Source organism: Neoarius graeffei, chromosome 21, assembly GCF_027579695.1.
Source record: "Neoarius graeffei isolate fNeoGra1 chromosome 21, fNeoGra1.pri, whole genome shotgun sequence".
In the NCBI taxonomy this organism is placed as follows: Eukaryota; Metazoa; Chordata; class Actinopteri; order Siluriformes; family Ariidae; genus Neoarius; species Neoarius graeffei.
The window spans coordinates 1,211,279-1,238,755 of NC_083589.1; the positions used below are offsets into that span (position 1 = coordinate 1,211,279).

Sequence of the window (27,477 nt, forward strand, 5' to 3'; positions counted from 1 at the left end):
CTCTCTTTGTCGTATATTATCCCGGTTTCTCTGGCTGCAGAATTTCACTGTGATCAGGGATATCATCTCTACGGGGATTACTGCTATCACTTCAACAGTGAATCAGATAAAACATGGCAGGATGCTGAAAACTATTGCAGCTCCCAGAACGGACACCTGGCCAGCGTCCACAACCAGGAGACAGTCAGATTCATCACAGGTGAGTAACAGACAGCTGCTCATGCTGGACATCACGGTGGTGTAGTGGTTAGCACTGTCACCTCACAGCAAGAAGGTTCTGGGTTTGAGCCCAGTGGCTGATGGGGGTCTTTCTGTGTGGAGTTTGCATGTTCTCCCCGTGTCTGTGTGGGTTTCTTCTGGGTGCTCCAGTTTCTCCCACAGTCCAAAGACATGTGGTTTGGTTAAGATGGGAGCAGCCTTGGGCTGAAGAGCCCTTTAGCAAGGCCCCTGAACCCCCAACTGCCCCGGGTGCTATAGTATAGCTGCCCACTGCTCTGTGTGTGTGCTCATTGCTGATTTGTGTGTGTACATGTGTGTGTGTTCACTGCTTCAAAGGGTTAGTCTTAGTAGCTGCATGTAGTAGGTGGGATTTGAATATGACTGTGTTTATGGGTTTTTTTCTTTCTCAAGATTACATTCCCAGTTCTTCCTGGATTGGACTTAATGACCGACTACATGAGGGAAACTATGTCTGGTCTGATGGAACGCCTTCCGTATGTAACACTCCCTCAATATCCTTCAACATGTACTTGAAGTAAAGGCTCTCATTTTAACCCTAAACCATCATTTTGAAATGACTTTAAATAGTTTATGTCCATGTTTAGATGTTGGTTTCTCATCTCATTATCTCTAGCCGCTTTATCCTTCTACAGGGTCGCAGGCAAGCTGGAGCCTATCCCAGCTGATTACGGGTGAAAGGCAGGGTACACCCTGGACAAGTCGCCAGGTCATCACAGGGCTGACACATAGACACAGACAACCATTCACACTCACATTCACACCTACGGTCAATTTAGAGTCACCAGTTAACCTAACCTGCATGTCTTTGGACTGTGGGGGAAACCGGAGCACCCGGAGGAAACCCACGCGGACACGGGGAGAACATGCAAACTCCACACAGAAAGGCCCTCGCCGGCCCCAGGGCTCGAACCCAGGACCTTCTTGCTGTGAGGTGACAGCGCTAACCACGACACCACCGTGCCGCCGTTGTTGGTTTGTTTACAGAAATATGTATTTGAACCACTTTTTATTGTATATCTCTTTTCTATACAATATTTATTCTGATGGAATAAAATATTAAGACATCTTCAATAAATTCTCCAACACCACAGCGCTGATGGATTCTTGATTCTGATTGGTCAGAAGGTGTTGATTAATTTTCTATAACAGCAACTAAGACAAAAGTGTAGCTCTAAATCACAGGTTTATATTAATGCTCTCATTCTTTTACATTGTTTCTATAGCAACAACTCATTCAGAGGGACTTTTACAGTCGATGCTCCAGATAAGCAAATGAAAAATAATTCTTTTCTCCAGGGTCAGGAGATGTTTATTTAACATTATGGAAGGAGTCTCCAGTGTCAGTGCTTTGTAATAGTCAAAGGGAAAACTGAAACGTTTTCCCAGACGGCTGGAGGATGTTGCGTTTCATGCATTACATTTTTTATTAACTCCATGAGAAAGTGAGGGAACGGCCGATTATAGCTGCTATAACATAAAAGATCACAGGAACTTACTTGTTCTGCAGATGTTCCACAACATTGACTGTAACTTTAAGGGAAAAAAGTATTGCATGTATTTTTTTATATCGTTATTTTTTTTTACTGAATACAAATTTAAATCTCTGGCACATTGTTGTAGTATAAGAGGAATAAAACACATCAGGACATATTTTTACAGGATAATAATCAACTTTAGTGTGGTGAGATTAACTCTGCTTCATCACTCCGCCCTGTAATTTATTTTCTAACAATAACAGTATGTCCTGTCATATTGTCATTATTTTCTTTCATGATTTCTGGTTTGCTGTCTCCAGGACTTCTTGCCATGGGCCCCGGGTCAGCCGGATAACTGGGAGGATGATGAGCACTGCGTACAAATCCACGGCATGGAGGACAATTATAGGGGAAAATTCAGTGATCGAAACTGCTCGAGCTACGAACTGTTCATCTGCCAGAAAGGTGAAACCTGAGCTCGGTTCTGAGGTGGAAAGTTGTGCTCAGTTCATGTGTAAACATTATTTTATGATCAGAGCATCTCCATCAGTCAGAGGCGATGACCTTCAACCTCATAGTCTGCTTCTTTCTACTGTAATCTTTATATCCTCTTTTCAAAAGGATGATGTTCATTATCTTTCTTTTATTAATTCTACAAATTTATCTGTATTTACAAATTTAAGTCAAGAGTGGAAATATATTATGATTTGCAGAACTTTCCGCTTTCTGGTAGAGTTTTATTCTATTATTAAATATCAGTTTTATAATATTCAGATTAATGTGATGTTTTGATGTCTTTAGGAAAAAATGTTGGTCCTCCACCAGTTCCACCCACCGCCGTACCAGGTATCAGTCTCTCTCTCTCTCTCTCCCCCCTTTATTAAGCTTTATTTTATATAAAATATATAATAATCACACAGTAATATTGTAAACCAAAAATGTGAAAGTTAAATAACAAAGGAAAATGCTTCAATGAAACTGTAACATTTACTAACTGTGTAAACATTATTTGATGATCAGAGCATCTCCATCAGTCAGAGGCGATGACCTTCGACCTTATAGTCTGCTTCTTTCTGCTATAATCCTCTTTTCAAAAGGATGAGATTCATTTATCTTTCTTTTTTAATTCAACAAAATTACCTGTATTTTCAAATGTTAGTAAAGAGTCGGGCGGCACGATGGTGTAGTGGTTAGCGCTGTCGCCTCACAGCAAGAAGGTCCGGGTTCGAGCCCCGTGGCCGGTGAGGGCCTTTCTGTGCGGAGTTTGCATGTTCTCCCCGTGTCCGCGTGGGTTTCCTCCGGGTGCTCTAGTTTCCCCCACAGTCCAAAGACATGCAGGTTAGGTTAACTGGTGACTCTAAATTGAGCGTAGGTGTGAATGTGAGTGTGAATGGTTGTCTGTGTCTATGTGTCAGCCCTGCAATAACCTGGCGACTTGTCCAGGGTGTACCCCGCCTTTCGCCCGTAGTCAGCTGGGATAGGCTCCAGCTTGCTTGCGACCCTGTAGAAGGATAAAGCGGCTAGAGATAATGAGAGGAGATGAGAAGTAAAGAGTATTAATTATATGAAATTTCATGAAATATATTTTGATCTGAGCCCTGTGATGACCTGGTGACGTGTCCAGGGTGAACCCCGCCTCTCGCCCATAGTCAGCTGGGATAGGCTCCAGCCCGTGACCCTGTACAGGATAAGCGGCGACGGATAATGGACGGATATTTTTATCTGCATTACTTTCAGTTTCTGGGAGACTTTTATTAACTTATTAAATAAAAGTTTTATAATATTCAGATTAACGTGATGTTTTGATGTCTTCAGGTCAAAGTTTTGGTCCTCCACCAGTTCCACCCTCCGCCGTACCAGGTATCAGTCTCTCTCTCTCTCTCTCTCTCTCTCTCTCAGGCAGTGTGAGGCTGGTGAATGGTGGAAGTCGCTGTGCTGGGAGAGTGGAGGTTCTTCATGATGGTCAGTGGGGAACAGTGTGTGATGATGACTGGGATATGAGAGAAGCTGCAGTGGTGTGTAGAGAGCTGCGCTGTGGGGAGCCTGTAAATGTTCGGTATGAGGCTCACTTTGGACGAGGATCCGGACCAATCTGGATGGATGATGTGAACTGTAGAGGATCAGAGTCGACACTGAAGAACTGTACATCAGCAGGGTTGGGAAACAATAACTGTAATCATGGTGAAGATGCTGGAGTCACCTGCTCAGGTAAATTGGTTTTAATCTTAACATTTAAAATATATGCTCAAAAATATATTTATCACCACAATCGATATTTAAGTTCAATAAAATAAATGTTGATCATAATAGACTGCGCTGTCGGGGTCTGGTGTAAAGTCCACTTTGATGAACATGACAATGTGTTGGAGGCAGTGTCACTGCAATCTGCTGTAAAATCAGCTTTAGAGGAATTACACACTGTATGATCATTTTACTACTACTACTACTACTACTACTACTACTACTAATAATAATAATAATAATAATAATAATATTGGCATATTAGAGGCCGATGACATAAAACGCACGGACATGAGAAAGGCAATATCTAATGAGTAGTTGAGAAGGATATGAAGGATACTAAAGTCAGAACTGAATGGTGGAAACGTGATGAAAGTGATCAATTTAAGGGCAGTTTCAGTGGGAAGGTCTGGTGCAGGAATTATGAGTTGGACTAAAGAAGGGCTCAGGAAATTGGACCAGAAAATGAGAAAGTTGTTCACCATTAACAGAACACTTCACCCACAGGGGGATGATGATAGACTTTATGTGAAATGATAAGTGGTGGATGAGGTTTATTAAGTGTCGAGGACTGTGTGAACATTGAAGTAGGTCGTTTATACAAGTTTATTGAAGCAACTATCGAAGGGTTACTTCATATTGTAGCAGACAGAAAAAAATTTTGGATGAGGGGGTGAAAAAGCAAAGTATAGCTGAAGAAAGAATGAGCAGATATAGAAACAAGACACTGCATGGACAATTTATGAAGGGACCGAAGGAAGTGAGAGATTAGGATTTGTGGAACTGGTTAAATAGACGTACCATAAAGAAAGAAATGGAAGGACTCTTAACTGCTGCACAAGATCAAGCATTCCGAACCAACAGCATCAAGAACAGAGTTGACAAGGAGAATGTGTCCCTGATGTGCCGATTTTGTGGAGAAAGAGAAAAGACAATTCGTCATCTAACAGCAGAATGAAAGAAACTCACACAAACAGAAAACAAAATGTGGAGACAAGATAAGGTCGGACAAGTCATTCAGTGGATTCACTTCCGGGGCGCTCCTTAGCGTGCGACCCTGCGTCTCTATCTTTTAATGTTGTAGCTGTTTAAATTGACTTCTTAAAATTTTGTTTTCGAGTATGAATGTATTCTGTCAGTGATTTTTAGCCATGCATATTATTGGAACTTTCTTGGAACTCCTCGTGATCTTCCTCTTGGTATCGTTGCTACTGGGGGCTCCTAGGCCTACCTGTTGGGAAGCAGGTGGACTTGGAATTATCGGGAGAGCAACATACAGCAGGGAGTTTGTCCTCTCGCTGCGGACTTCAACAGCCGGGGTTATCCCTGCTACTATCCCGAGCAGTGGCGATTCTAGGGTCTAGTGGGGCCCCAATCAGAAATTCATTGGGGGGCCCCACCACCGCCCGCCCACCCGCCCCCCCCCACCACACACGTGCACACACAACAGAATTTCACTAGGACAAACTCTGGACCTTTGTAATTTTAATAAATAACCAACAAATTGTAGCAAGTATAGTTTTGTTTTATTTCACAAGTTAGAAATATTACATAAACAAACATGAACATTGTGAAGTTTCTGTTTATTTTAACAGAGAGTGCAATATTAAATATAATATTATATTAAATGTATTATTTCAATATTATATTAAAACAAACAAACGAAAAGCCTTTAAACTTTTAGCTTTTAACCTTTGTGTAAGGCAGCGGTTCTCAACCTTTTTTTTTTTTTTAAACAAACGCCCATCATAGGGAAAAATACTATTGTCTCTGTTCATTATTATTGCTACTGACTTACCACCATCTTGCTTTCTTCTCCCCTCGTCTTCTTTTTTCTTCTTTCTTTTTTTCACTCCCGGATGGATAGTTTCTCTTCATAATAATTTAGCCATGGAGGTCTACCAACACGCAATATGTGCACGTTAATAGCCTACAGGGTTTCCGATTTGTGCAAACATGTGGTTGCACGTGCAGGAAGGGATCCCTCTGCAGACTGCAAGCGCTGATTGCTTGAAGAATATTGTCACTCAAAAATGTGGTCACACAATTGGCTGCTTAGCATTTTGTTCCTCCCAACAGCTTATTGTAAACGGGAAACCCGTGAGAGTCAGACTCAGCGAATGACTTTTCAAAACGCAAATTTCGATTCTTCTTCACTCTCGACTCGCAAATTTCTCTAGCAACTGCTGTGCAAATTTCGACTCTCTGTCGCCACCTGGTGGGGGCCCCAAGTAGCTGATTGGCTTGCCTGGTGAGAAAAATCGCCTCTGATCCCGAGGGCGCTGCGGTGTGTACCGGCCTTGAAACCTCGGAAGAGGGGGAAGAGAGGTGGCTTACGCCGGAGATTGAAAACTTTTCGGCTGGATAATCGCCGCAAGCTACCACCGCTCCCCTCTGTATTGCTATCAAATGTGCAATCCATCCGTAACAAGATTGACGAATTGGAATTATGGACTAAGACTAGAGCGGAGATCAGGGAGTCGTGTTTACTTGCTTTTACGGAATCATGGCTCACCGACCTAGATCGGGACGAGGATCTGTCAATAACTGGGTTTGGAAGCCCAATTCGGCTCGACAGGTCACCGGAGGCAACAGGAAAAAACAGAGGAGGAGGAGGGGTGTGTTTTTACATCAACGAGCGGTATTGCAATACTATTACGATCAGGGAAAAAATATGCACCGCCGACATAGAATTACTGTCCATCTCACTACGCCCCTTCTACCTTCCGCGTGAGTTTCAACAACTTTTTTATACACTGGTATACATTCACCCGCGCGCAAATGCAGCCGCTGCTGCTCAGCTGATTGCAGACACTACACATAAACTGGACGAAATTTGCCCCGATGCACCTAAATTTATTTTGGGAGATTTTAACCACTGTGATTTGAGTAAGACTATGAGAACTTATGATCAATATGTTACTTGTACTACAACGCAGAAAATGACCTTGATTGATCTGTGCTATGGGTCAGTGGACGGTGCTTACAGCTCCATACCTATGCCTTCCTTGGGAGCTTCCTATCATAACAGTATTTACCTCATGCCAGTGTACAAACCTTCTTTCAGACGCCTAGAACACAATGAGAGAACTGTGAAACTCTGGTCAGAGGATAGTATCTCTTCACTTCAAGCATGTTTTGAGTGTACGGACTGGGAGTGCTTTCAGGAAGGGTCTGAGAGCATTGATGAACTTGCAGACACGGTATCATCATATATCACATTTTGTGTGGATATGGTCATCCCAACTAAGACTACCGTCACTTTTCCGAACAACAAACCATGGATGACGAAAGAACTAAAATCTGTCATTAACAAGAAAAAGAGGACTTTCTATACTGGTGACATTTGGGAGATTAAAGCGGTGTGCAAAGAAGTAAAAAATGAGATTAGGAAAGCTAAAATGAAATATAGAAGAAAAGTAGAAGAGCAATACAGGGGAGGGGATCTTAGAGCTGCCTGGCGAGGAATAAAGTCAATGGCATCATTAAACCAACAAGCTGAATACGGCAGAAGGACTACTACTATCCAAGGTATTGAGTCATGTGATCTTCCAAATGCTTTTAATTTATTTTACTCACGTTTCGAATCCGATGACTTTGGTAACAATATTTCTATGTGGAGAAACACTCTGGTTCCTAATCATGACCTAATAATATCTCAGGAGCAAGTAACAACCCTGTTTAAGAAGGTCAATATTAGGAAAGCTGCTGGTCCTGATGCTGTTTGCGGACGCACACTACGTCATTGTGCAGAACAACTAAGTGGAGTTTTCACCTCCCTCTTCAATATGTGTGCAACAAAAGGGCTGATTCCCCAAATATGGAAGAGCTCCACTATAATACCATTAGCTAAATTAAATAAACCTAAGGAGCTGAAAGACTTTAGACCTGTAGCTCTTACAACCTTGGTGATGAAGAATTTTGAAAAAATCCTCAAAAATGAAATTTAGTCGTTGGTCACTGGGAAGCTGGATCCACTACAGTTTGCATATCAAACAGGCAGAAGTGTGGATGATGCAAAACTTTTTATTTTAGATAAAATATATAAACACTTGGAGAAACCTGGCTCCCATGCCAGGCTTTTATTTGCAGATTTTTCTTCTGCTTTCAATAAAATGCAGCTGCATATTTTGATTGAGAGACTGAAAAATGACTTTCAATTACCAAATCAATTACTGCTTTTGATTTTAAATTTCTTAATAGATAGAAGTCAGAGAGTCTTAGTAAATGGTCATTTGTCTCAACCAATCACTTCAAATACTGGCTCGCCACAAGGATGTGTACTCTCTCCCCTGCTATTTATTCTATATACAGACAGCTGTAGGTCTTCCCAGCAAGGAAGCTACCTGGTTAAGTTTTCAGATGACACTGCACTGCTATCCCTGTTCCAAGGTCCACATTCCACTCATGGGCCAGCACTGACATCATTTGTGAAGTGGTGCGACAATAACTTTCTAGACTTGAACGTAGATAAAACAAAGGAGCTCATAATAGATTTTAGGAGAGCGAAGGCCGAATCAAAGGCAAGTGTCATACATGGGGGGGGGGGGAGTTGAAATAGTTGATTCTTACAAATATTTAGGCACAATATTTGATAGTGACCTGAACTTTCATTTAAACGCAGAGACAATTGTTAAAAAGGGACAGCAGAGAATTCATCTACTGAGGAAGCTTAACTCCTTCAGTGTCTCTAAAACCATTTTGTGTAATTGTTATCAGTCTTTTATTGAAAGTCTTTTAACGTTTTCTTTTTTATGTTGGTTTGACACTTTATCAGTCAAAGACAAAAACAGTCTTAGTAGTATTGTTAACACCTCATCAAGGATTATTGGAACACACCTTAATGGTTTGAGCGCTCTGTTTAACAAACAGGCAGTCCAAAAGGCTAGAAGTATCATTAAAGCCGCAAGCGGCCTCGACGGGCCCTCGCGCCAGCGGCCAAGGGGGGCAGGGGCATGCGTCCCCGCGAAATACCTTCCACAGCTTCTTCGGCAAGAGACATTACCACAAGGTAGTGGTGTGAAGGAAAAGCATTATGGAATTATTTACCAAAAACCCGTGTTGGAGCAATTGCGTCGGCCAAAAACAGCGCCCCCCATGGACGCAAATGCCCAAAATGTAGTATACATGACATGGGAGGTAGTAAGAGGGTGGCCGTGAAGTTTGACCAAATTTGAGGAAAGATTGGATTTTTTGCCCAAAAATAGCGCCCCCAGTGGCAAAATATCACAGAAATTGGGTAACATGTCAGAAGCCCAATGAGTGATTTGCGTGTGAAGTATGAGCAGTTTTGAGCAATTAGAAGATTTGTTATGAATTTTTAAGCATGTAAAATTGTGCAGTGAAAATTGATTGACGTATAACTTCGGAACGGTTTATGCTACGTGAAACGTATTTAGAAACTTTTGTCAGCCATGTCTGTAGATCATGAGTATCAATTTTGGTGACATTCCTATGAACGGTGTAGGAGGAGAAGCGCCGTGTTCGTGGCCATGCATTTCGCACAAAAGTGAAATTACCTCACTTCCTGTTGGGCGTGGCTAACGCATTGGCATTAGATTTTTGTCCGGCTTAGTGAGATACATATGCGTACCAAATGGCATGCCACTACTACAAACTACATGGCACCCAGGCACCTTAATGCTGGAGGCCAAAATCACAACGACTTAGGGGGCGCTATAGAGGCCCTGAGCCCCGGCCAAGTTTGGGCTTCTGGTTCTGAGTAGCGGTGGCAAGTGGTATACATGACATGGGAGGTAGTAAGAGGGTGGCCGTGAAGTTTGACCAAATTTGAGGAAAGATTGGATTTTTTGCCCAAAAATAGCGCCCCCAGTGGCGAAAGTGCACAAAATTTGGCGTATATGTCAGGTGAGCTATGAAGAGTTTGCGTATGAAGTTTGATGACAATTGAGTAAATAGAAGATGAGATATAGATTTTTGAAGAATACATTTTTTGGTTTTTCCCATGTCAGAAGGTGGCGCTATGCTGTACATGAGCGATTATGAGTTGGAAAAATAAGTGTCTACAACAGCAACGTACTCTCACAAGGTAGTGGTGTGAAGGAAAAGCATTATGGAATTATTAACCAAAAACCCGTTTTGGAGCAATTGCGGCGGCCAAAAACAGCGCCCCCCATGGACGAAAAGTTCCAAAACGTGGTATACATGACATGGGAGGTAGAAAGAGGGTGGCCGTGAAGTTTGACCAAATTTGAGGAAAGATTGGAATTTTTGCCCAAAAATAGCGCCCCCAGTGGCGAAATATCACAGAAATTGGGTAACATGTCAGAAGCCCAATGAGTGATTTGCGTGTGAAGTATGAGCAGTTTTGAGCAATCAGAAGATTTGTTATGAATTTTTAAGCATGTAAAATATCGCATCGAAAATTGACTGACGTATAACTTCTGAACGGTTTATCCTACATGAAACGTATTTAGTAACTTTTGTCAGCCATGTCTGTAGATGATGTGGATCAATTTTGGTGACATTCCTATGAACGGTCTAGGAGGAGTTGCGCCGAATTCGTGGCCATGCATTTCGCACAAAAGTGAAATGACCTCACTTCCTGTTGGGCGTGGCTAATGCATTGGCATTACATTTTTGTCCGGCTTAGTGAGATACATATGCGTACCAAATGGCATGCCACTACTACAAACAACATGGCACCCAGGCACCTTAATGCTGGAGGCCAAAATCACAACGACTTAGGGGGCGCTATAGAGGCCCTGAGCCCCGGCCAAGTTTGGGCTTCTGGTTCTGAGTAGCGGTGGCAATTCTCGGAACTGGTGCCAAATTTGGTGCGTTTTCGCCCATGGCAAGTGCCCCGAAAATGGCCCAACAGCGGAGAAAAATAAAGAAGAAGAAGAAGACGGAAGAAGAAGAAGAAGAAGAAGAAGAAGAAGAAGACGGAAGAATAATAATAGTGAACTCTTACAAGAACAATAGGGCCTTCGCCCATAGGGCTCGGGCCCTAATTAGCCAACCTGACCATGTGTTAAGTGGTCAGTTTTCTTTAATGCCCTCTGGGAGGCGCTATTACTCGGTCAGAGCGAAAACAAATAGGTACTCAAATTCTTTCATCCCTGTAAGTATTAGATTATTAAATAAGATGGTAGGGATAGAGTACACCAATGAGAACTTGATTTATTAAATGCTGGCTATCACTGTCAGGGTAGGGTGTGATGTTTGACTGGATGTGTGTATATTGGATGTATGTGTATATGTCTTGTGTTCTCTTAATTATTTTTAATTTATTGTTGTCTGATGGAGACTGAGCTGTAAACTAAATTGCCCATTGATGGGACAAATAAAGTAATCTTGAACTTGAACTTGAAACTCACACAAACAGAAAACAAAATGTGGAGACATGATAAGGTCAGACAAGTCATTCACTGGAAGCTCTGTCAGAAGTTCAGTGGTATAAGTGGTATGACCACACTCCGGAAGGGCTCATGGAAAATGATGAAGTGAAAATACTGTGGGACCTCAGGGTTCAAACAGGCCATCATCTTCAACATAACAGACCTGATATGGTCGTATTGGAGAAGGAGGAGAGAACGTGAAATGTAATCGACATAGCATGCCCCTTTGACACGCGAGTGTTGGAAAAGGAACATGAGAAAATTAAAAATATCAGGACCATAAAAGAGCGATTGGGAAGATCTGGAAGTGCAGGAGAGTAAATGTAGTACCAGTTGTTATTGGAGCACTTGGGAAAATCACTCAGAACTTCAAGGCATCGGTAAACAAAATTGGACTGAATGACAGCACTGCGTTGCTTCAGAAAGTTCACTTGTTGGGAACAGCAAAGATTTTAAGAAAGTCACTCGACACCTAAGGATATAGGCTAAAGCTCGATGTCTAGATTACAAAAAAACGCATTATCAGCTTACCATGTGAATTGCTGAAATAATAATAATAATAATTAAAGCCGCAAGCGGCCTCGACGGGCCCTCGCGCCAGCGGCCAAGGGGGGCGGGGGCACACGTCCCCGCGAAATACCTTCCACAGCTTCTTCGGCAAGAGACATTACTCCCACAATGGCGAGAAAGCACAGAATTGGACACATGGCAACAATAGGGTCTCGCACTGCACGGTGCTCGGGGCCTAATAATAATAATAATAATAATAATCCTTCAAAAACAATAGGGTCTCGCACTGAACGGTGCTCGGGCCCTAATAATAATAATAATAACTAGAAACTATATGCCAAGCAGGCACCTTAATGCGAGAGGCAAAAATCACAACACGTTAGGGGGCGCTATAGAGGCCCTGAGGCCCGCCTGGATCTGGGCTTCTGGTTCTCAGTAGCGGTGGCAGTCTAAGAAAAAGGAGCCAAACTTCGTGTGTTGTCGACCATGGCAAGCGCCCCAATAAGGGTCTTGTAAAGAGTTTGCTTGCCAAGTTTGACAAATCAGAAGCTGCAATATCATTTCTGCCATAACCAGCACCCCCAGGGGCGAAAGTGCACAAAATTTGGCGTACATGTCAGGTGAGCTATGAAGAGTTTGCGTATGAAGTTTGATGACAATTGAGTAAATAGAAGATGAGATATAGATTTTTGAAGAATAAATTTTTTGGTTTTTCCCATGTCAGTAGGTGGCGCTATGCTGTACATGAGCGATTATGAGTTGGAGAAATAAGTGTCTACAACAGCAACGCACTATCACAAGGTAGTGGTGTGAAGGAAAAGCATTATGGAATTATTTACCAAAAACCCGTTTTGGAGCAATTGTGTCGGCCAAAAACAGCGCCCCCCATGGACAAAAATTCCCAAAATGTGGTATACATGACATGGGAGGTAGGAAGAGGGTGGCCGTGAAGTTTGACCAAATTTGAGGAAAGATTGGATTTTTTGCCCAAAAATAGCGCCCCCAGTGGCGAAATATCACAGAAATTGGGTAACATGTCAGAAGCCCAATGAGTGATTTGCGTGTGAAGTATGAGCAGTTTTGAGCAATTAGAAGATTTGTTATGAATTTTTAAGCATGTAAAATTTTGCATTGAAAATTGATTGACGTATAACTTCTGAACGGTTTATGCTACGTGAAACGTATTTAGTAACTTTTGTCAGCCATGTCTGTAGATGATGTGTATCAATTTTGGTGACAGTCCTATGAACGATCTAGGAGGACTTGCGCCGTATTCGTGGCCATGCATCTCGCACAAAAGTGAAATTACCTCACTTCCTGTTGGGCGTGGCTAATGCATTGGCATTACATTTTTGTCCGGCTTAGTGAGATACATATGCGTACCAAATGGCATGCCACTACTACAAACTACATGGCAACCAGGCACCTTAATGCGGGAGGCCAAAATCACAACGAGTGAGGGGGCGCTATAGAGGCCCTGAGGCCCGCCTGGATCTGGGCTTCTGTTTCTCAGTAGCAGTGGCAGTCTAAGAAAAAGGAGCCAAATTTCGTGCGTTGTCGACCATGGCAAGCGCCCCAATAAGGGTCTTGTAAAGAGTTTGCTTGCCAAGTTTGACAAATCAGAAGCTGCAATGTCCTTTCTGACATAACCAGCACCCCCAGGGGCGAAAGCGCACAAAATTTGGTGTACATGTCAGGTGAGCTATGAAGAGTTTGTGTATGAAGTTTGATGACAATTGAGTAAATAGAAGATGAGATATAGATTTTTGAAGAATAAATTTTTTGGTTTTTCCCATGTCAGTAGGTGGCGCTATGCTGTACATGAGCGATTATGAGTTGGAAAAATAAATGTCTACAACAGCAACGCACTATCACAAGGTAGTGGTGTGAAGGAAAAGCATTATGGAATTATTTACCAAAAACCCGTTTTGGAGCAATTGTGTCGGCCAAAAACAGCGCCCCCCATGGACGAAAATTCCCAAAATGTGGTATACATGACATGGGAGGTAGTAAGAGGGTGGCCGTGAAGTTTGACCAAATTTGAGGAAAGATTGGATTTTTTGCCCAAAAATAGCGCCCCCAGTGGCGAAATATCACAGAAATTGGGTAACATGTCAGAAGCCCAATGAGTGATTTGCGTGTGAAGTATGAGCAGTTTTGAGCAATCAGAAGATTTGTTATGAATTTTTAAGCATGTAAAATTTTGCATCGAAAATTGATTGACGTATAACTTCTGAACGGTTTATCCTACGTGAAACGTATTTAGTATCTTTAGTCAGGCATGTCTGTAGATGATGTGTATCAATTTTGGTGACAGTCCTATGAACGGTCAAGGAGGAGTTGCGCCGTTTTCGTGGCCATGCATTTCGCACAAAAGTGAAATTACCTCACTTCCTGTTGGGCGTGGCTAATGCATTGGCATTACATTTTTGTCCGGCTTAGTGAGATACATATGCGTACCAAGTGGCATGCCACTACTACAAACTACATGGCACCCAGGCACCTTAATGCGGGAGGCCAAAATCACAATGACTTAGGGGGCGCTATAGAGGCCCTGAGCCCCGGCCAAGTTTGGGCTTTTGGTTCTGAGTAGCGGTGGCAATTCTCGGAACTGGTGCCAAATTTCGTGCGTTTTCGCCCATGGCAAGCGCCCCGAAAATGGCCCAACAGCGGAGAAAAATAAAGAAGAAGAAGAAGAAGAATAGTGAACTCTTACAAGAACAATAGGGCCTTCGCCCATTCGGGCTCGGGCCCTAATAATAATATCTCAGGTGACCTCTGGTGCGATCATCACCCTGAGGGTAATAAGCTCTGCCTCAAACATTCACACTCTGCTTTTCTTTGATTTCGATGAAACAACAGAGAACTCTGATTATGTTTTGTGATTATTACATTACATTCTGCTCAGTGAGATTCTGTTCAGTTTCTTTGACAAATTGGAAGAAATTTTAAATTATATTTAAATCTCCACATAAGTATTCAGACCTGCAATGTGACAACTGTCATATTTTCAGACGTTACACACAAGGGGCGGAGTTTATCTAAAACAGAGGCGTGTCTCAGTTGTGTGCGTTTCTGATGTTGAATTTAAACACGTGTTTCTTGCGTGATATCAGCCTGAGTGAGGAGCAGTGTTAACTCCAGCGCCACCATCTGACAGTTTGCTGGAACAACAATGCCACGCTGACATTTATATTCATGCTGTAAATTCGCTCAAAAACACGATGGAGCGTCATTCAAGGACAATAATCAAGACATAAATATGATGGTGTTAATTGATCAACAATATTCAGACTTATAGTGCACAAAAAGGTTGTTTCACATGGAGGATGTTGGAGGAGACACATGTGAATAAGAAATATTGCTTATCTGGAGGAGTGAAGTCTTTATGGCCAAAATTCTAAATGAACTTAAAGTGTCTCTGTCAGTGTATCAGACGAGCGCTCGGTCAGATTATCCTTCACACCGTGATGATGTTTTCTGAACAGGAGAGCAGATGGAATTAACACAAACATCATGTTTTATTCATTTGAAGAATTAAAATTCCAATCTAAAGCATGAAAAAATTGACTACAATAGAAGATGATGTTCTGGATCAGGGCCTATTTTATAAGCTGGAGAACAACGAGTGTGGAAGCCATATAATAAAATTAATAGAACTATTCAGGCATCGAAATCTTATCAATATGATCGACTCAGTGCTCGCCATCTCATTCCTATATCATCATATTAGTCTTTTTATTTTTAAACTGTTTCTTGCTTTTATGTTCCATTGTGTTACATTTGACAGGAAATGTAAAAAGTGCGATTTTCAGTCCCAGATATTTTGTGAATTTAATGATGAGTGTTAATAAAATGATGATATTAAATGTGAATAATATAAAGGAAGAACACATAAAACTGCCTGAAGCAGCTGTGTTGCCCGACTCTGTATATGAGGAACTCATCACTTTAAATATCTGTGTGTTACTGTAGGAAATGATCCTGAGAACGATGATGACGCTGTTCCAGCTGATCAGAGGACAGTTATAGTGACAGGTTTGATAATAATGTGACAGTTTTGTAATCTCCATAATGCACACAGTCATAAATAACATCAAAGTGTATTTACTGTCATTGATTTAATTAATTTTGACAGAGAAAATACCAGAGTCCTGTGATACTGCTGTTACCAATAGTACACAAGGATTATATCACAGAAAGAAAGAAAGAAAGAAAGAAAGAAAGAAAGAAAGAAAGAAAGAAAGAAAGAAAGAAGTTTCACTTTTCTATCTGTGGGTCTTTCTTTATTTTTTTTTTGCATACTGACTCCATTGTTCTGTCCACCTCTCAGACGGTGTGAGGTTGGTGAATGGTGAAAGTCGCTGTGCTGGGAGAGTGGAGGTTCTTCAGGATGGTCGGTGGGGAACAGTGTGTGGTTCTGCCTGGGATGTGAAAGATGCTGCAGTGGTGTGTAGAGAGCTGCGCTGTGGGGAGCCTGAAGCTCTGGGGTATTGGGCTGAGTTTGGACGAGGATCAGGACCAATCTGGATACACGATTTGTACTGCAGGGGATCAGAGTCAACACTGAACAACTGTAGCTCACAAGGGGAACATGCCTGTGGTCATGTTAGTGATGCTGGTGTCGTCTGTTCAGGTAAACTGATGTATTTGAAAAAATAAATAAATAAATTGATAATATCAATACAATAATGTGAGTACTCGTCTCGTCTCGTCTTCTTCCGCTTTATCCGGGACCGGGTCGCGGAGGCAGCAGTCTAAGCAGGGAAGCCCAAACTTCCCTTTCCCCAGACACCTCGGCCAGCTCCTCGGGAAGAACACCGAGGCGTTCCCAGGCCAGCCGAGAGACATAGTCCCTCCAGCGTGTCCTGGGTCTTCCCCGGGGCCTCCTCCCGGGGGGACATGCCTGGAACACCTCCCCAGGTAGGCGTCCAGGAGGCATCCGAAAAAGATGCCCGAGCCACCTCAGCTGATTCCTCTCGATGTGGAGCAGCAGCGGCTCTACTCCGAGCTCCTCCCGAGTGACTGTGCTTCTCACCCTATCTCTAAGGGAGCGCCCAGCCACCCTGCGAAGGAAACTCATTTCGGCCGCTTGTATCCGCGATCTTGTCCTTTCGGTCATTACCCAAAGCTCATGACCATAGGTGAGAGTCGGAACGTAGATCGACCGGTAAATTGAGAGCTTCGCCTTTTGGCTCAGCTCCTTCTTCACCACAACGGACCGGTAAAGCGACCGCATCACTGCGGAGGCTGCACCGATCCGCCTGTCGATCTCACGCTCCATCCTTCCCTCACTCGTGAACAAGATCCCGAGATACTTAAACTCCTCCACTTGAGGCAGAACTTCTCCACCAACCTGGAGAGGGCAAGCCACCCTTTTCCGGTCGAGAACCATGGCCTCGGACTTGGAGGTGCTGATTCTCATCCCAGCCGCTTCACACTCGACTGCAAACCGCCCCAGTGCATGCTGAAGGTCCTGGTTTGAAGAAGCCAACAGGACAACATCATCCGCAAAAAGCAGAGATGAAATCCTGTGGTTCCCAAACAGGATTCCTTCTGGCCCCTGGCTGCGCCTAGAAATTCTGTCCATAAAAATTATGAACAGAACCGGTGACAAAGGGCAGCCCTGCCGGAGTCCAACATGCACTGGGAACAGGTCTGACTTACTGCCGGCAATGCGAACCAGACTCCTGCTCCGTTCGTACAGGGACCGGACAGCCCTTAGCAAAGAGCCCCGAACCCCATACTCCCGAAGCACCCCCCACAGAATACTACGGGGGACACGGTCGAATGCCTTCTCCAGATCCACAAAGCACATGTGGACTGGTTGGGCAAACTCCCATGAACCCTCGAGCACCCTATGAAGGGTATAGAGCTGGTCCAGTGTTCCGCGACCAGGACGAAAACCGCATTGTTCCTCCTGGATCCGAGGTTCGACTATTGGTCGAATTCTCCTCTCCAGTACCCTGGAGTAAACCTTCCCTGGGAGGCTGAGAAGTGTGATTCCCCTATAATTGGGGCACACTCTCCGGTCCCCTTTCTTAAAAAGAGGGACCACCACCCCAGTCTGCCACTCCAGAGGCACTGTCCCTGACCGCCACGCGATGTTGCAGAGGCGTGTCAACCAAGACAGCCCCACAACATCCAGAGACTTGAGATACTCAGGGCGGATCTCATCCACCCCCGGTGCCTTGCCACCGAGGAGCTTGCAAACCACCTCAGTGACTTCGGCTTGGGTAATGGACGAGTCCACCTCTGAGTCATCAGCCTCAGTCTCCTCAGTGGAAGACATGACGGTGGGATTGAGGAGATCCTCAAAGTATTCCTTCCACCGCCCGACAATGTCCCCAGTCGAGGTCAACAGCTCCCCACCCGCACTGTAAACAGTGTTGGCAGAGTACTGCTTCCCCCTCCTGAGGCGCCGGACGGTTTGCCAGAATTTCTTCGAGGCCGACCGATAGTCCTTCTCCATGGCCTCCCCGAACTCCTCCCAGTTCCGAGTTTTTGCTTCCGCAACTGCCCGAGCTGCAGCACGCCTGGCCTGCCGATACCCGTCAGCTGCCTCGGGAGTCCTGGAGGTTAACATGGCCCGATAGGACTCCTTCTTCAGCTTGATGGCATCCCTTACTTCTGGTGTCCACCACCGGGTTCGGGGATTGCCGCCACGACAGGCACCGGAGACCTTGCGGCCACAGCTCCGAACAGCTGCATCCACAATGGAGGTAGAGAACATGGTCCACTCAGACTCAATGTCCCCCGCCTCCCTCGGAAGCTGGGAAAAGCTCTCCCGGAGGTGGGAGTTAAAGACCTCCCCGACAGAGTGCTCGGCCAGACGTTCCCAGCAGACCCTCACCATACGTTTGGGCCTGCCAGGTCTGTCCAGCTTCCTCCTCCGCCAGCGGATCCAACTCACCACCAGGTGGTGATCAGTTGACAGCTCAGCCCCTCTCTTCACCCGAGTGTCCAAGACATAGGGCCGGAGATCAGATGAAACGACTACAAAGTCTATCATTGACCTCCGACCTAAGGTGTCCTGGTGCCACGTGCACTTATGGACACCCCTATGCTCGAACATGGTGTTCGTTATGGACAAACCGTGACTAGCACAGAAGTCCAATAACAAAACACCACTCGGGTTCAGATCGGGGAGGCCGTTCCTCCCAACCACGCCCCTCCAGGTGTCACTGTCATCTCCCACGTGAGCATTGAAGTCCCCCAGTAACACAATGGAGTCCCCAGTCTGAGCACTCCTCAGTACCTCTCCCAGGGACTCCAAGAAGGCCGGATACTCTATACTGCTATTTGGGCCATAGGCACAAACAACAGCAAGAGCCCTCTCCCCAATCCGAAGGCGCAGCGAGGCGACCCTCTCGTTCACTGGGGTAAACTCCAACACATGGCGGCTGAGCTGGGGAGCTATAAGCAAGCCCACACCAGCCCGCCGCCGCTCACCACCGGCAACTCCAGAGAAGTGGAGAGTCCAGCCCCTCTCGAGGAGCTGGGTTCCAGAGCCCAAGCTGTGCGTGGAGGTGAGCCCGACTATCTCTAGCCGGTACCTCTCAACCTCCCGCACAAGCTCAGGCTCTTTCCCCCCCAGCGAAGTGACATTCCATGTCCCAACAGCCAGCCGCTGTGTCCGGGGATCAGGTCGTCGAGGCCCCTGCCTTCGACTGCCACCCAATCCACATTGCACCAGTCCCCTACTGCTACCTCTGTGGGTGGTGAACCCACAGGAGGTCGGGCCCACGTCACCTCTTCGGGCTGAGCCCGGCCGGGCCCCATGGGCAAAGGCCCGGCCACCAAGCGCTCGCATACGAGCCCCAACCCCGGGCCTGGCTCCAGGGTGGGGCCCCGGCTGCGTCATCCCGGGCGACGTCACGGTCCTCGGATTTCTCTCCATAGGGGTTTTGGTGAACTAATAATGTGAGTACATTTTATGTAAATCTAAAGCATTTTGCAACTCCAGTGTAATGATTTATTGATATTCTGACTGAAAATGTGTGTGCGCGTGTGAGAGAGAGAGAAGTTTTATTTGACGGTATGGTTCATATGGGGTCTCTCTCTCTCTCTCTCTCTCTCTCTCAGGCAGTGTGAGGTTGGTGAATGGTGGAAGTCGCTGTGCTGGGAGAGTGGAGGTTCTTCAGGATGGTCAGTGGGGAACAGTGTGTGGTTATGACTGGGATCTGGACGATGCTGCAGTGGTGTGTGGAGAGCTGGGCTGTGGGGAGCCTGTAAATGCAACACAAAACAGTGACTTTGGAGCGGGATCAGGACCAATCTGGCTGGTTGGTGTGCAGTGTAGAGGATCAGAGTCGACACTGAAGAACTGTAGATCAGATGGGAGGGGGGATTACTGTGGTCACGGTCGGGATGCTGGAGTCACCTGTTCAGGTAAACTGCTGTATTTAGGAAAAAATATAACAAAGAGTAAAATTATTGTTTTGATCAATTTGACAAAATTTTGCTCCTCCACTGTAATGATTTATTGATATTCTGACTAAAAATGTTTGTGTGTGTGAGAGAGAGAGAGAGAGAGAGAGAAAGAGAGAGAGAACACATGATATGTTTTTTTGAATTCTCTCTCTCTCTCTCTCTCTCTCTCTCTCTATCTCTCTCTCTCTCTCTCAGACGGTGTGAGGTTGGTGAATGGTGGGAGTCGCTGTGCTGGGAGAGTGGAGGTTCTTCAGGATGGTCAGTGGGGAACAGTGTGTGGTGATGACTGGGATCTGGACGATGCTGCAGTGGTGTGTGGAGAGCTGGGCTGTGGGGGCCCTGGAGATGCACCACAAAACAGTGACTTTGGAGCGGGATCAGGACCAATCTGGCTGGTTGGTGTGCAGTGTAGAGGATCAGAGTCGACACTGAAGAACTGTAGATCAGATGGGAGGGGGGATTACTGTGGTCACGGTCGGGATGCTGGAGTCACCTGTTCAGGTAAACTGCTGTATTTAGGAAAAAATATTACAAAGAGTAAAATTATTGTTTTGATTGATTTGACTAAATTTTGCTCCTCCATTGGAGTGATTTATTGATATTCTGACTAAAAATGTTTGTGTGTGTGTGTGTGTGTGTGAGAGAGAGAGAGAGAGAGAGAGAGAGAGTGTGTTTGTGTGCGTGAGGGAGAGAGAGAGGGAGAGAGAGTGTGTGTGAGAGTGTGCGTGTGTGTGTGTGAGAGAGAGAGAGAGAAGTTTTATTTGATGGTCTGGTTTATGTGGATTCTCTCTCTCTCTCTCTCTCTCTCTCTCAGGCAGTGTGAGGCTGGTGAATGGTGGAAGTCGCTGTGCTGGGAGAGTGGAGGTTCTTCATGATGGTCAGTGGGGAACAGTGTGTGATGATGGCTGGGATATGAGAGATGCTGCAGTGGTGTGTAGAGAGCTGCGCTGTGGGGAGCCTGTAAATGTTCGGTATGTGGCTCACTTTGGACGAGGATCCGGACCAATCTGGATGGATGATGTGAACTGTAGAGGATCAGAGTCGACACTGAAGAACTGTACATCAGCAGAGTTGGGCAAAAATAACTGTAATCATGGTGGAGATGCTGGAGTCACCTGCTCAGGTAAATTGGTTTTAATCTTAACTTTTAAAATATATGCTCAAAAATATATTTATTACCACAATCGATATTTAAGTTCTATTAAATAAATGTTGATCATAATAGACTGCGCTGTCGGGGTCCGGTGTAAAGTCCACTTTGATAAACATGACAGTGTGTTGGACGCAGCGTCACTGAATCTGCTGTAAAATCAGCTTTAGAGGAATTACACACTGTATGATCATTTTACTACTACTGATAATAATAATAATAATAATAATAATAATAATAATAATGGGATATTAGAGGCAGATGACCTAACACACAGTGATGTGAGAAAGGCAATATCTAATGAGTAGTTGAGAAGGATATGAAGGATACTGAAGTGAGAACTGAATGGTGGAAATGTGATGAAGGCAATCAATTTAAGGGCAGTTTCAGTGGGAAGGTTTGGTGCACGAATTATCAGTTGGACCAAAGAAGAGCTCAGGAAATTGGAACAGAAAACGAGAACGTTGTTCACCATTAACAGAACACTTCACCCACAGGGGGATGATGATAGACTTTATGTGAAATGATAAGTGGTGGATGAGGTTTATTAAGTGTAGAGGACTGTGTAAACATTGAAGTAGGTCGTTTATACAAGTTTGTTGAAGCAACTATCGAAAGGTTACTTCGTTTTGTAGCAGATGAAAAAAATTTGGATGAGGGGGTGAGAAAACAAAGTACAGCTGAAGAAAGAATGAGCAGATATAGAAACAAGACACTGCATGGACAATTTATGAAGGGACCGGAGGAAGTGAGAGATTAGGATTTGTGGAACTGGTTAAATAGACGTACCATAAAGAAAGAAACGGAAGGACTCTTAACTGCTGCACAAGATCAAGCATTCCGAACCAACAGCATCAAGAACAGAGTCGACAAGTTGAATGTGTCCCTGATGTGGAGAAAGAGAAAAGACAATTAGTCATCTAACAGCAGAATGAAAGAAACTCACACAAACAGAAAACAAAATGTGGAGACATGATAAGGTCGGACAAGTCATTCACTGGAAGCTCTGTCAGAAGTTCAGTGGTATAAGTGGTATGACCACACTCCGGAAGGGCTCATGGAAAATGATGAAGTGAAAATACTGTGGGACCTCAGGGTTCAAACAGGCCATCATCTTCAACATAACAGACCTGATATGGTCGTATTGGAGAAGGAGGAGAGAACGTGAAATGTAATTGACATAGCATGCCCCTTTGACACGCGAGTGTTGGAAAAGGAACATGAGAAAATTAAAAAATATCAAGACCTTAAAAGAGTGATTGGGAAGATCTGGAAGTGCAGGAGAGTAAATGTAGTACCAGTTGTTATTGGAGCACTTGGGAAAATCACTCAGTACTTCAAGGCATTGATAAACAAAATTGGACTGAATGACAGCACTACGTTGCTTCAGAAAGCTCACTTGTTGGGAGCAGCAAAGATTTTAAGAAAGTCACTCGACACCTAAGGATATAGGCTAAAGCTCGATGTCTAGATTACAAAAAAACGCATTATCAGCTTACCATGTGAATTGCTGAAATAATAATAATAATAATAATATCTCAGGTGACCTCTGGTGGGATCACAACCCTGAGGGTAATAAGCTCTGCCTCAAACATTCACACTCTGCTTTTCTTTGATTTCGATGAAACAACAGAGAACTCTGATTGTTTTGTGATTATTACATTACATTCTGCTCAGTGAGATTCTGTTCAGTTTCTTTGACAAATTGGAAGAAATTTTAAATTATATTTAAATCTCCACATCAGTATTCAGACCTGCGATGTGACAACTGTCATATTTTCAGACGTTACAAACAAGGGGCGGAGTTTATCTAAAACACAGGCGTGTCTCAGTTGCGTGCGTTTCTGATGTTGAATTTAAACACGTGTTTCTTGCGTGATATCAGCCTGAGTGAGGAGCAGTGTTAACTCCAGCACCACCATCTGACAGTTTGATGGAACAACAATGCCATGCTGATATTCATATTCATGCTGTAAATTCGCTAAAAAACACGATGGCGCATCATTCAAGGACAATATTCAAGACATAAATATGATGGTATTAATTGATTAACAATATTCACACTTATAGTGCACAAAAAGGTTGTTTCACATGGAGGATGTTGGAGGAGACACATGTGAATAAGAAATATTGCTTATCTGGAGGAGTGAAGTCTTTATGGCCAAAATTATAAATGAACTTAAAGTTTCTCTGTCAGTGTATCAGACGAGCGCTCGGTCAGATTATCCTTCACACCGTGATTATGTTTTCTGAACAGGAGAGCAGATGGAATTAACACAGACATCATGTTTAATTCATTTGAAGAATTAAAATTCCAAACTAAAGCATGAAAAAAATTGACTACAGTAGAACATGATGTTCTGGATCAGGGCCTATTTTATAAGCTGGAGAACAACGAGTGTGGAAGCCATATAATTAAATTAATAGAACTATTCAGGCATCGAAATCTTATCAATATGATCGACTCAGTGCTCGCCATCTCATTCCTATATCATCATATTAATCTTTTTATTTTTAAACTGTTTCTTGCTTTTATGTTCCATGGTGTTACATTTGACAGGAAATGTAAAAAGTGTGATTTTCCGTCCCAGATATTTTGTGAATTTAATGATGAGTGTTAATAAAATGATGATATTAAATGTGAATAATATAAAGGAAGAACACATAAAACTGCCTGAAGCAGCTGTGTAACCCGACTCTGAATATGAGGAACTCATCACTTTTTAAATATCTGTGTGTTACTGTAGGAAATGATCCTGAGAACGATGATGACGCTGTTCCAGCTGATCAGAGGACAGTTATAGTGACAGGTATGATAATAATGTGACAGTTTTGTAATCTCCATAATGAACACAGTCATAAATAACATCAAAGTGTATTTACTGTCATTGATTTAATTAATTTTGACAGAGAAAATACCAGAGTCCTGTGATACTGCTGTTACCAATAGTACACAAGTATTATATCACAGAAAGAAAGAAAGAAAGAAAGAAAGAAAGAAAGAAAGAAAGAAAGAAAGAAAGAAAGAAGTTTCACTTTTCTATCTGTGGGTCTTTCTTTATTTTTTTTTTGCATACTGACTCCATTGTTCTGTCCACCTCTCAGACGGTGTGAGGTTGGTGAATGGTGAAAGTCGCTGTGCTGGGAGAGTGGAGGTTCTTCAGGATGGTCGGTGGGGAACAGTGTGTAGTTCTGCCTGGGATGTGAAAGATGCTGCAGTGGTGTGTAGAGAGCTGCGCTGTGGGGAGCCTGAAGCTCTGGGGTATTGGGCTGAGTTTGGACGAGGATCAGGACCAATCTGGATACACGATTTGTACTGCAGAGGATCAGAGTCAACACTGAACAACTGTAGCTCACAAGGGGGACATGCCTGTGGTCATGTGATTGATGCTGGTGTCGTCTGTTCAGGTAAACTGATGTATTTGAAAAAATAAATAAATACATTGATAATATCAATACAATAATGTGAGTACATTTTATGTAAATCTAAAGCATTTTGCAACTCCAGTGTAATGATTTATTGATATTCTGACTGAAAATGTGTGTGCGCGTGTGAGAGAGAGAGAAGTTTTATTTGACGGTATGGTTAATATGGGGTCTCTCTCTCTCTCTCTCTCTCTCTCTCTCTCTCTCAGGCAGTGTGAGGTTGGTGAATGGTGGAAGTCGCTGTGCTGGGAGAGTGGAGGTTCTTCAGGATGGTCAGTGGGGAACAGTGTGTGGTGTTGGCTGGGATCTGGACGATGCTGCAGTGGTGTGTGGAGAGCTGGGCTGTGGGGGGCCTGGAGATGCACCACAAAACAGTGACTTTGGAGCGGGATCAGGACCAATCTGGCTGGTTGGTGTGCAGTGTAGAGGATCAGAGTCGACACTGAAGAACTGTAGATCAGATGGGAGGGGGGATTACTGTGGTCACGGTCGGGATGCTGGAGTCACCTGTTCAGGTAAACTGCTGTATTTAGGAAAAAATATTACAAAGAGTAAAATTATTGTTTTGATTGATTTGACTAAATTTTGCTCCTCCATTGGAGTGATTTATTGATATTCTGACTAAAAATGTTTGTGTGTGTGTGTGTGTGTGAGAGAGAGATAGAGAGAGAGAGAGAGAGAGAGAGAGAGAGTGTTTGTGTGCGTGAGGGAGAGAGAGAGGGAGAGAGAGAGTGTGTGTGTGTGTGTGTGTGTGTGTGTGTGTGTGTGTGTGTGTGTGTGTGTGTGAGAGTGTGTGTGTGTGTGTGTGTGTGTGTGTGTCTGTGTGTGTGTGTGTGTGTGTGTGTGAGAGAGAGAGAGAGAAGTTTTATTGATGGTCTGGTTTATGTGGATTTTCTCTCTCTCTCTCTCTCTCTCTCTCAGGCAGTGTGAGGTTGGTGAATGGTGGAAGTCGCTGTGCTGGGAGAGTGGAGGTTCTTCATGATGGTCAGTGGGGAACAGTGTGTCATAATGGCTGGGATATGAGAGAAGCTGCAGTGGTGTGTAGAGAGCTGCGCTGTGGGGAGCCTGTAAATGTTCGGTATTTTGCTCACTTTGGACGAGGATCCGGACCAATCTGGATGAATTATGTGACCTGTAGAGGATCAGAGTCGACACTGAAGAACTGTACATCAGCAGAGTTGGGCAAAAATAACTGTAATCATGGTGGAGATGCTGGAGTCACCTGCTCAGGTAAATTGTTTTTAATCTTAACTTTTAAAATATATGCTCAAAAATATATTTATTACCACAATCGATATTTAAGTTCTATTAAATAAATGTTGATCATAATAGACTTCGCTATCGGGGTCCGGTGTAAAGTCCACTTTGATAAACATGACAGTGTGTTGGACGCAGCGTCACTGCAATCTGCTGTAAAATCAGCTTTAGAGGAATTACACACTGTATGATCATTTTACTACAACTGATAATAATAATAATAATAATAATAATGGGATATTAGAGGCAGATGACCTAACACACAGTGACGTGAGAAAGGCACTATCTAATGAGTAGCTGAGAAGGATATGTTACAACTGAATGGTGGAAACGTGATGAAGGCGATCAATTTAAGGGCAGTTTCAGTGGGAAGGTCTGGTGCAGCAATTATCAGTTGGACCAAAGAAGAGCTCAGGAAATTGGACCAGAAAATGAGAAAGTTGTTCACCATTAACAGAACACTTCACCCACAGGGGGATGACGATAGACTTTATGTGAAATGATAAGTGGTGGATGAGGTTTATTAAGTGTAGAGGACTGTGTAAACATTGAAGTAGGTCGTTTATACACGTTTGTTGAAGCAACTATTGAAAGGTTACATCGTTTTGTAGCAGATGAAAAAAATTTGGATGAGGGGGTGAGAAGGCAAAGTATAGCTGAAGAAAGAATGAGCAGATATAGAAACAAGACACTGCATGGACAATTTATGAAGGGACCGGAGGAAGTGAGAGATTAGGATTTGTGGAACTGGTTAAATAGACGTACCATAAAAAAAGAAACGGAAGGACTCTTAACTGCTGCACAAGATCAAGCATTCCGATCCAACAGCATCAAGAACAGAGTCGACAAGGAGAATGTGTCCCTGATGTGGAGAAAGAGAAAAGACAATTCGTCATCTAACAGCAGAATGAAAGAAACTCACACAAACAGAAAACAAAATGTGGAGACATGATAAGGTCGGACAAGTCATTCACTGGAAGCTCTGTCAGAAGTTCAGTGGTATAAGTGGTATGACCACACTCCGGAAGGGCTCATGGAAAATGATGAAGTGAAAATACTGTGGGACCTCAGGGTTCAAACAGGCCGTCATCTTCAACATAACAGACCTGATATGGTCGTATTGGAGAAGGAAGAGAGAACGTGAAATGAAATCGACATAGCATGACCCTTTGACACGCGAGTGTTGGAAAAGGAACATGAGAAAATTAAAAATATCAAGACCTTAAAAGAGCGATTGGGAAGATCTGGAAGTGCAGGAGAGTAAATGTAGTACCAGTTGTTATTGGAGCACTTGGGAAAATCACTCAGAACTTCAAGGAATCGATAAACAAAATTGGACTGAATGACAGAACTGCGTTGCTTCAGAAAGCTCACTTGTTGGGAA

At 43.7% G+C, this 27,477-nt stretch overlaps 1 protein-coding gene across 1 annotated transcript in view; it reads left to right on the plus strand.

Annotated features, from left to right (window-relative positions):
• The window catches only part of LOC132869637 (deleted in malignant brain tumors 1 protein-like), a 46,105-nt gene that overhangs the window by 690 nt on the left and 17,938 nt on the right, over nucleotides 1–27,477 (plus strand). Inside the window, exons 2-9 of the mRNA XM_060902930.1 lie at nucleotides 3,615–3,923; nucleotides 16,161–16,463; nucleotides 19,913–20,228; nucleotides 20,466–20,761; nucleotides 21,075–21,383; nucleotides 24,516–24,818; nucleotides 25,046–25,351; nucleotides 25,758–26,066. Coding sequence (XP_060758913.1) covers nucleotides 3,615–3,923; nucleotides 16,161–16,463; nucleotides 19,913–20,228; nucleotides 20,466–20,761; nucleotides 21,075–21,383; nucleotides 24,516–24,818; nucleotides 25,046–25,351; nucleotides 25,758–26,066 — 2,451 coding nt within the window. The remainder of the gene's footprint in view (nucleotides 1–3,614; nucleotides 3,924–16,160; nucleotides 16,464–19,912; nucleotides 20,229–20,465; nucleotides 20,762–21,074; nucleotides 21,384–24,515; nucleotides 24,819–25,045; nucleotides 25,352–25,757; nucleotides 26,067–27,477) is intronic.